Genomic DNA, 9,547 nt, shown 5'->3' on the forward strand with positions numbered 1-9,547 from the left:
GTCCCCACACGAGCTGGACGTCGGTCGCGCTGTACGCGAGCCATGCACACTCACCCATAAGTGCCATCGTGGCCAGGCTTGAACGGAGAAGGCGGTGTATCCGTCACGACAGTGCTCGAGGTGGGTTTGTGCGATACCGAGGACCACGATGGCGCAAGGGTAGAAGAGTAGCCGCTCGATCGGCGAAAACCCCACAATTCGGTCGTGCACGAGCAGGTTGCAGCCGGCACAATGCGATCAGTTCATCAAGACGAACAGGAGGATGAGGCTACCTATGCCCTCCGCCATCACAGGCGGGTTCACAACGTAGTAGTCCATGGTGGCTAAAGATGTTGAACGACGCTGACGTTGGCATTGCACGGCATGGTACATGGTAGCGAAACCAAAGACGCCTGAGGGCGTCTTCGGACATGTGCGCAATTGCCACGAGCATTCGGTTATGGTGGTTTCCCGGCAGACAAAGGACAGTCATGGTGGACGCACGGAAGCCCCATGTCATGGTCTGACTGCATTGATCTCGTCCGTTAAACCTTGACAGCCATTGATGTTGCGCACCGGCCTGCCCATCGCACACTGGCACCACGTGAGCAAAGGCAGTCCGTAGATGAGGTGCACCTGACGAGTGGCCAGCCCTATGAAGGGTGCGACAACGTCCAATTTTTGGGGCGTGGGTGTCCAAGCAGGAGCGAGTAGTTACGGTTCCGGAAGCCGCCGAGCCCACATCGACCGATCCTTCCGACAATCATGTCTCACGGCGACAATTCCACAGAGTTTGCCAAGCCTTGCCATGCCGGTAATCCATCGTGGGGCAGCATTCGTGCCGTGACACGCACACGGCTTTAGCAATGGTGAATGAACAACACGGAAGCCACTCGATTCAGTTGAGGTTGGCCCTGCACTACAGTTCCGTGCACATCCAGTTGAAACTCACGGCAATGTCTAGGTCAATGCTGGCGTCGGTGACGTGGCCCACGCCGTTCCATGAGAGTTGGGGTTGAGTTGGACGGGACGCTTCATGCCATTCTGGTGCAGGAACACGAACCGGGAGAGATTGCGGTGGATGTCCGGATAATAGAGGACGTACCGGATAACTGTTCAATTGAACGAGCGCGGGGCGGCAGTGTCCGCGATGGCAGACAAACTCGCGTCGGAACTTCAGCTGCCGAATGTGGTGCGCAAGGAATAAAAGGAGCCTGATGGAGTCTAACTCGCAGACAATGCCCGTAGAGTGCACTGCAGCTGCAGGAGCTGAAATGGACCACAAAAGAGAAGATCTGGCTGCAACTTGTTCACAAGGCAACAACTTCTGTGGGATGCAATCGCAATCATGATATGTGTCCTAGAATCCAAGCTCGAGCGAGGCATATGAGCGTGTCAAGGCACTTTCAGACGATCGGAAGCAAGCACGTGCAGTTGAAAAAGCCGAGGACCTGTACAAGTTTTCGTTGCTGGACGGAGCGAGATGATCCAACATTATCTTGCAATGTAGGCCCAAGGAGACTTTGCGAAAGAGTGAAGACTCGTATCGTGCCGACTTTATGAAGGTCATTGAGACAGAGTTGGCTGTAAGTTTATCTGCAACTTAATCGTGCATTCTGACGCCATCCTCTGTTGCCATCCAGCGCATCGGTGCTCCGTCCATGATAACTTGGCAGCGCCTTGTGTTGGATAAGGACTGCAATTACCAGGTCCGAAGTTCTGGTGTGGTGCTCTCGTAAGTGGAAGCATGGTGCAGGCCATGCGCATCGTCTTGACCAAAATCAAGTCGTCGCAAAAGAAGGTTCGCGCGCAGTCCGTCCTACCAGTTATCGAGTTGAAGCCGACGCCACCACAGCCCGGCCGCACAGACACATCAACGATCCTTTTCAGTAGCAACAGCAGCCATAGTCGTGGGGAGCTGGCAACTCCATCCTCCGACTCAGCTTTTCATGCCACGTCCTTCTCCCGCGGCAGCAGCAATCGTCGATCGGCAGCAAAGCCTTCTTCGCCGGAACACCCTGAGACAAATAGCCCGCCGCTATCGCCAGACGACATGCTGAAAGCACACAACACTCGCCTGCTTCCATCCACAGACACCGCGCCTCGGCCGAGTTGGAACAGCGACTGCACCGACTTAGCGCAACGCGATGCCTCGCCGTCGATGCCGTCGCTGCCATACATGAAACGTCATCTCAGTTCGTCAAGTGATGGGCGGCAGCCTCCTCGGCAATTCCCCGACGCAAGTGCCTTTCCAACCATGAGCTCAACTCCTGAGATCCAGCCGTCATCCCACGAAGGGCCAGCCAAACAAACCAGTGCGACGACTCAAAAGGTCTGACCGATGAACTTTTGATTCCTTTATTCACCTCATGGAGCTTTTTTCACAATTGCTGCATGGGGTAGCTCAAAGCTGCCTTGGCTGAAAACGCAGCGTTGAAAAAGAAAATGGAAGACTTGATGGCTTTGCATGACGCTGCGATGGATGCATCCCCCGACGGAAAAGGTGCCTCCGTCCTTTCTTTCCTACGATCGCAAACAACTTGAACTTCGCGCAGGAAGTGTACCATCGACCCGCCGAGTGCGACTCCTACAAGCGCAGAACCTCCAGCTCCAGCGCCAGGTAAATCGCAGCGGTGGATGTTGGTAGCTCGCGTTTTCCTGTCTTCGCTGGCGACGTGATCGGACCGAATGATGAACGCACCGTGCCATGCACAGGTCGATATGCTTACAGAAGCGGTGCACATGCGACAGCACTCCCATGACGACCTGGCACATGTCGTGTCATCCCTTGTGGCTATTGTGCAGGAAGGCGAGAAGGACGCTGCGGCTGCCGGCGCGGATCAGAGCAAGGGCAAGCCCGACAAGTGGATGTTTGCAGTTCCGAGCGCTCTCTTGGCGGTACAACACCTTGGATATGTCTGCGATTGACTAGATCCGCGATCTTCAGGAGTTAAAATTAGTCGAAAGCCGGTTGGGGCAGTTGCAGAGGAAATGCAGCATGGAGCTGCCCCTGCGATACAACGCCGATGTCATGCACGATCGCAATGCAGTGCTACTCAGTGACATCCATGACCATCATGCGTCCATCGGCCCCGAACGTTCGTCGTTTGCATTGTCGATTATTCCTTACTTGAGCTCTCGTAGACGTGCCTCAGCTGACTCATCTGCGCTTCGATCGGCTCCATGCGTTGGAGACGGCGTTGTCAGAGTGCGTCCGACGGCTGGATTCTCTAACTCTTGCCCTGATGGACCGTAAGGACAACGGGGACCTAGCAGCGGTGGTACGATCCATCGAGTCGACTCTGCTCGACGTCATCGCGTGAATCGCAGACGAGTCCATTGGCGACAGCCACTCGCGCGGTGGTCGAGGAAGTGGCCTTGTTCGGAAGCGCAGTGTGCCATCACCCTGTTGGCCCTGGGACCAAGTGCGTGCACCAAAATCCTGCACCGATGGCGCGTGTTTACATTGAAGAGTAGACTTACAAGCGAGCCCCGAGCGCAAGATATCGTGCAGTTAGTGCCAAAGAAGGACAAGGTTCTCACGATGCATCTCAATCGCTTGGCCATGTACGAGGTATGTAAATGCCCGCTTCGGATGCAGGGACATGCTCGAAAATCCTGTGATGCAACTAGGCGGGCCGCGATGTCCAACTCAAGTCGATCACGACCGAATTGGCTGGATATAAACATGTACGAATGCGATGTTCATGCGTCATGGTGGTCTCACGGTTGGGTGCAGAGAGCTGCAGCTCACGCGGAGCTCACGGCGAGGCTTGTGGATGGCGTGCGAGGTATAGGCATGGAAAAGCTCGCGTGGGTGCAGCAGGTAGGTCCGTCATGTCGAATGAAATACTGAAATACTGGCGCAGACACTTCGCCCCGCGCTGCATGGTCTCGGCCAAGTGTACGACCACATGAAAGCTGCTTCGGACATTCCCAAAGGCTGGGCTACCCTCTTTCGTGACACTTTTGAGCAACACGTGCACACATTGTCGAGGGTCGAACTGGACTTTCAGCAGTACACCAAGACCGTCAACGCCAAGCTCGACAACACATTGGAAGCGCTCATAGCATCGTCGTCGTAATCCAAGATGGCGCGACCACGGCAACCCCCTCCCATCCCTCTCATCGAACGCAGAATTGTCTCAAGGCGTCCACGTCTTCGCGGGGAATCGTCGTCGTGACCGATTCGCGTTGGTGGCGTGCTGCAAACGGTCGATTCTTGGAATCAAACTAACATGGAGCGCATCGTCCAATTCGTGATACCCGCCTCGTGCTGTCGCTGTGCACAAGTCGCTCGGGTCGTGGATTCCGCTGCAATTGCCCGCATGGAAAGTGCTGTCGACGCCCAAATTCGACAACGGCCATGTCATTGCGCACAAAGTTGTTCAACGGGGTTCGCCCTGTGTGGACACAATGCGTTGCCCATAGTCGGTGTGGTCGCGGGCATTGATTGCCGCGGCATCGCGGCATGCCTTCCGTGCCCTTCCAAGGCATCCCCACAACGTCCCGACGACGATCCGATTAAAACGTTTTGCCTGTACATTGCGTTAAATGATTGGATTGGATTGTTTTATACCCCAAGTCATTTGACCAAGAGCGCGTCATGACCCGATGCCGCCACTCAAGCGCCGAACCACAGGTCCGGCGGCAGCTGCGATGGCCTAGCCTAGGCCATGCTTCGCGACGGAGGCCGAGCTTAGCGTCGTGTGCGAAGGACATGCCTTTGCCGGGAGGATTCGTAGTACGTGCTGAACCGACGTGATCAAACGATGCATTTCTATGCTACTGCCGATAGCGTGACTCTCCGTGGCCGATCCGTCGACAACGCTAGAGCGCACCGTCGCGCCGACTCATCCACCGAGAGGCCAAGGGGCGCCATCGCTGCGCTTGTCTCGTGTGTGTGGGCCAGCAGTTGGAGGCACGTTTGGCTTCATTTTGGAGAAATATTATAAAATTGACGAGTGTGTATGTATTTCCAAAGAAGGATTTGACGTCTTATTAATAAAGTTCCACCCGTCGACCCATTGGTGAGATATGGGGATTATGCACCTTGAACAGTCACATCATATCGGCATTCGAATCACATCAACAGGCCCCACGGCAGCAACGGCGACACATCTGCATTCTCCACGCGCTGCGCTGATGTGCCCAAGCGCAGATCTCCCGTCGGTCGATATCGCTCAGCCTCCAGACGCGACGCACTTTGACCCGGCGTCCTGCAACGGACGCACGCTGTACCAGCTCCTCACGGGCGGCGTCGTCCCGCGGCCGATTGCTTGGGTACGTCAACGGCGCGACCGCGACTGTGACAGCGTCGGCATTCATCCTACATGTAGATCAGCACGATAAACCGAGCAGGCGTGACGAACCTCGCGCCGTTCTCGTTTTTCACTGTGGTGTCGGTTGACCCGCCCATCTTTGCCGTCACGCAGGTGTATCCAGGTCCGCATCGCAAGAACAAGGACACCGTCGTGAATCTGCTCGAAACAAAGGAGTGCGTCGTAAACGTTGTCAGCGACGCCATGGCAGCCACGATGAACGCTACTTGCGCAGACTACCCCTACGGAACGAGCGAGATCGACGCCCTCGCCATCAAGACCGTCCACAGCTCCGTCGTCCGCGTTCCTGGCGTTGCCAACTCGTCCGTGCGCTTTGAATGCACCCTACGAGATACGCTCGACATTGGGAATGGCCGCGTCGTGCTCCTCAACGTCGTCCACATCGCCGTCGACAACGCGGTCCTTGGCCACGACGGCAACTCGATCGACACGACTCTCACACATTTAGTCGGCCGCTTAGGTGGCGACGCGTACGCGCGAACAGACGATCAGTTTTCCATCATCCGGCCGCCTCCCCCAAAATAGAAGTCCACCTTAACGTTATCAATTCGATCCCCGATGCATCTTCCATCGCAACGTCAGCTGTGCCTGATGAGTGCTCGTGGCTTCCTTCGACCCGTACCAACTCGAATTCTAAGCGCCATCGACTCTTCCTCTCGCCGAAAGGCACAACGTCCAGCGTTCCATGACGGTATGCAAGTGCTGGGTATGGAGTGTGTCCTTCTCGCGTTGGTCCATGTGCGCTCGGCAATCAGAGAAGTCTTGTGAGTCAAGCATGCCCACGGTGTATTGCGCAGGGCCACCGCGTCGTTCTGCTTGTCCACAGCTCGAAACAATCAGGTGAAGGGGCACCAGTCGCCTCCACACGAAGCAAGCTCGGTGCGATCACCGCGTCATGCAAGCCGACCAGAAGACAGGTCCCAAAGATCAAGAGTGTGGGGCAGCCGCACATCTTGCTCATAGCCACACACAGGTAACAAGCAGCGGAATCTGGCGTCCACTGCCCAAACCGAATGAAAGGTCCTGGCCGCAACGATCCGAATCGCCCTGGTATACTCTCGAATGGCGGGCTCATGACGAGGATGCCACTGTAGATGTGGAAATTGAGGACAGCGCTCGGGTTTTGCGACACCACGAGTGGCAAGAACAGAAGAACAATGGAGATGGTCGTTGCAAAAGTGCCAAGGACACACAGGCATCTGCGTCGTCCTTCCGTGAAGCATTGATTAAGACACACGATTTAGTTGGAGTCGGCAATCGTGACTTCGACTTCAACACCAGGTTCGATCGAGATGGAAGTGATTTGCTTTACGATCTCCGAAGGCGAGTGCAAGTCGATGATGCGCTTGTGGATGCGCATTTCGAAGCGGTCCCACGTGTTGGTACCTTCACCGCAAGGAGACTTGCGCGTGGTCAAGCGCAAGATCTTGGTGGGGAGGCGGACCGGGCCGGCAACCTTGAGGTTCTTGTCGACAGCACCCTTCTTCAAGTCCGCGCAGACCTTTTCCAAGTTCTTCACGTTGCGCGACGTCAAGGTGATGCGGATGCGGTGAATGCGAGATTCCTCGCCTTCAAAACCGGTGGGCTTGGTGGGCTTTTGCACAGACATGGTTCGGGGATCGAGGTGGCGGAGATGCGGCGGTAACCTGAATCCGAGCGATTCGAAAATGCCATCGCGATGGGGAGAACGCGCTGTTGGTGGCCAATTAGAAATTTCACCAATCAGAGTGCTAAAACGCGGCTAAAGTACGCTTGGACCTCAATCCAGGGCGCACTTAATCGGTCCAAATGGCACCTGTCGGCGGCGGCGGCCGCCAACGATGCACGAGTGGCAGGAAAAGGTCATCGTCCGCGGCTGACAAGTGCGCGGCCGTCCCGAGTGCGTGAAACAAGTTACTGTGTCGGCGGGAAGCCGGAGCTCACCGCAAGGACTCACAACTGACAGAAACATGATTGTGTCACAGACTTGGACGACACATTGCGGCAGCACGTACCATGACTGGGGTCATGAACTTGTGCAACAACCTCTCGGTACTGAATACGGAAGCAGGGACGGTAGGCATTCCAGATGCGGCGGAAGAGAGTTGGGACTCTTCGCTCAGGACGATGTTGTCCTTGCCTCCATCAACCCACACACTAGTGTCCGCTTTCAAGGACAATCTCCAAAATGGAGCGACGATGCATGGCGACACAAAGCTGGTATGCAACGGTGGCAGACGTACTACGGAAGCGTGGAGTGTGAGCCTGTGCCCTCTGATCCACGTCCAAGTCGCGCCGCGGCATCGCGTTCGGTTGGGACATCGCAACCATCCCTTCGAGATGATAACGTTTTATTCTTTAACGTTTTTGGAATTCAATTCGAAAGAAGAAAAATTCCATAGTAAAGGGAAGACGGAAGAAATCCTAGATTTTAAACGTACGTTTCGGGGGAGATAAAACTCCACCACGCGATATCCCCACATCCCACGTTCATTCGGACCTCCCCCACCGCGCGACAAAGATGTCTGCGCCATACGACCCCAACTTTGTCGGGCACGTAGACGCCGACGCGAAGGCTGCATTCCAGCAGCGTATCGTGGAAAAGCTGAGCGAAGTATTGGAACAGGAAGTTGAGGGTGTCATGGCGGTATGTTCCTCGCGTGATGGGTGGACGGGACCTTATCGACGTCGTTCGCAGGAATACATTGTCGTTATGATCGGGAACCAAAAAACGATGAAGGAAATCCATGACGAGATGGTTGACTTTATGGGTGCAGAATCCGCCGAAGCCGCCGTCGCGTGCATCTATACCTTGCTCCTTGAGGTAGGCTCTTGGTGACACACCTCGACACCATTCGATCCGAACAACATGCTCACGATCTGCATCGTGTAGCCGCCCAATGCTGCTGCTGAAGCATCTCCCTCGCCTTCTCCCCCTTCCTCGTCTCCTGAACCTGTGTCCGAGGAACCGGCAAATGCTGCGCCTCCCAAGAAGATCGTCAATCTCTCCGGCGTCAAGTCATCGTCTACCACCGTCGAAGTGTCTGGGAAAACCAGCAGTACGATTCGTGTCATCGGAAACAGCTCGAAAGATCTCAAGGACGCGCTAAAATCTCGGTCGGAGCGCTTCGGGATTCCAGAGAAGAAGCTTGACAAGCCGGCAGCACAATCCTCTCGACAGACGACCACGAAGCTGTCCATCACGGAGCGACTGGGTGGCCGCGTGACGGACAAAAAGGACCTTGCTGCTTCGAGGGGTGACAATCGATCCCGGCAAGAATCTCGCGACACCAACAACAAACGAAAAAGTGGCGGCGATTTTGATGACAGCTCGTCTCGATCAAACAAAGACGTTGAAGAGAGTGATCAACGGCCGTCGAAGCGTCCCGCTCGTGACCCCAAAGGCAGTGACTTGCGATATCCTCCTGGTCCCGGTGGCCATGGGCCGCGAGGTGGGCCATATCCATTTCCGCCCATGTTCCAGGGCTATCCTCCGTACCACATGCCTCCACCAGTACGTGTTCGACGTCGCAACCGTGTGGAAATGTTGAATGGATGGGCTGATGGGCTTTTTCAATCTAGGAGTTTATGTACCCGCCGTATCCGCCGCCGCACCACATGCCCGGGTTTGGCTATCCAGGCATGCCGCGAGGCCCGTACCAGCCCCGCATGCCCCATGGAGCGGGTGCCCCTCGTCGCTTCAACAACAAATGGGTCAACCCGACGACTGCGTCGGCCGAAGGCGACGCCAAGGCGAATGGAGATCCAGCCGACCCGACCAACGAACCACACAACCAAACGACGCCGTACCCGGGTGGAGGTCCCGCATCGTCGCTGGCCCCGCGAGCGTACGGGTTTGGATACCCGCGTCCCCGCTTCCAAAACAAAACGTGGGTGCGCCCCGACCCAAAGGAAACCACCCCCCAGGCCGATGAAACCCTCTCGGCCAGCCTGCCCAAGACGCCATAGTCGACCGTTCGAATGTGTTGGCCCGTCGCTCTATGAATCCTCCTCTATAACCCACAATCCGAACTCATCTCTTTCTCGAACTCACTAACTTATTTAACATGCAACCATTGCGCAAATGTCTATTTGTTCCCATGGATGTCTCGATCCCTCCGAGCATCGTTGGCGCCCTGCCTCGATGGATCTGACCGGGCGCGTTTCGAGGCCAAACCGACCATCGCCAACGACTTGCCACTCCAACACAGCGCCAACTGAATTGCCCATTACCCTATGGTGTGGCC

At 55.9% G+C, this 9,547-nt stretch overlaps 5 protein-coding genes across 5 annotated transcripts in view; 3 read left to right on the top strand and 2 right to left on the bottom strand.

Moving 5' to 3' along the window:
• Positions 1 to 1,102: 1,102 nt before the first annotated feature.
• H310_04407 (hypothetical protein) lies at positions 1,103 to 4,802 on the top strand. Its single transcript, XM_008868736.1, has 16 exons — positions 1,103 to 1,171; positions 1,228 to 1,296; positions 1,344 to 1,432; positions 1,490 to 1,565; positions 1,623 to 1,688; positions 1,736 to 2,311; positions 2,383 to 2,482; positions 2,535 to 2,599; positions 2,695 to 2,877; positions 2,927 to 3,077; positions 3,124 to 3,260; positions 3,310 to 3,404; positions 3,457 to 3,553; positions 3,613 to 3,669; positions 3,719 to 3,805; positions 3,849 to 4,802. Exons 1-16 carry the CDS (start codon positions 1,130 to 1,132, stop codon positions 4,062 to 4,064), a joined length of 2,106 nt encoding a protein of 701 aa, XP_008866958.1. The 5' UTR covers positions 1,103 to 1,129; the 3' UTR covers positions 4,065 to 4,802.
• A 200-nt stretch (positions 4,803 to 5,002) lies between these two features.
• On the top strand, positions 5,003 to 5,891 carry H310_04408 (hypothetical protein). The gene is made up of 2 exons (XM_008868737.1): positions 5,003 to 5,262; positions 5,319 to 5,891. Exons 1-2 carry the CDS (start codon positions 5,017 to 5,019, stop codon positions 5,844 to 5,846), a joined length of 774 nt encoding a protein of 257 aa, XP_008866959.1. The 5' UTR covers positions 5,003 to 5,016; the 3' UTR covers positions 5,847 to 5,891.
• A 594-nt stretch (positions 5,892 to 6,485) lies between these two features.
• On the bottom strand, positions 6,486 to 7,068 carry H310_04409 (40S ribosomal protein S20). The gene has a single exon (XM_008868738.1). It carries the CDS (start codon positions 6,928 to 6,930, stop codon positions 6,562 to 6,564), a length of 369 nt encoding a protein of 122 aa, XP_008866960.1. The 5' UTR covers positions 6,931 to 7,068; the 3' UTR covers positions 6,486 to 6,561.
• A 699-nt stretch (positions 7,069 to 7,767) lies between these two features.
• On the top strand, positions 7,768 to 9,385 carry H310_04410 (hypothetical protein). Its single transcript, XM_008868739.1, has 4 exons — positions 7,768 to 7,947; positions 7,999 to 8,124; positions 8,194 to 8,814; positions 8,883 to 9,385. The coding sequence occupies exons 1-4, from the start codon at positions 7,822 to 7,824 to the stop codon at positions 9,267 to 9,269; spliced, it is 1,260 nt and encodes a 419-aa protein (XP_008866961.1). The 5' UTR covers positions 7,768 to 7,821; the 3' UTR covers positions 9,270 to 9,385.
• A 3-nt stretch (positions 9,386 to 9,388) lies between these two features.
• The window catches only part of H310_04411 (hypothetical protein), a gene marked incomplete at its 3' end in the record, with an annotated part of 2,402 nt that continues 2,243 nt past the window's right edge, over positions 9,389 to 9,547 (bottom strand). The window contains exon 7 of the mRNA XM_008868740.1: positions 9,389 to 9,517. Coding sequence (XP_008866962.1) covers positions 9,389 to 9,517 — 129 coding nt within the window. The remainder of the gene's footprint in view (positions 9,518 to 9,547) is intronic.

The sequence above is a fragment of the Aphanomyces invadans genome (assembly GCF_000520115.1).
Source record: "Aphanomyces invadans strain NJM9701 unplaced genomic scaffold supercont1.7, whole genome shotgun sequence".
NCBI classification, from domain to species: Eukaryota; Oomycota; class Saprolegniomycetes; order Saprolegniales; family Verrucalvaceae; genus Aphanomyces; species Aphanomyces invadans.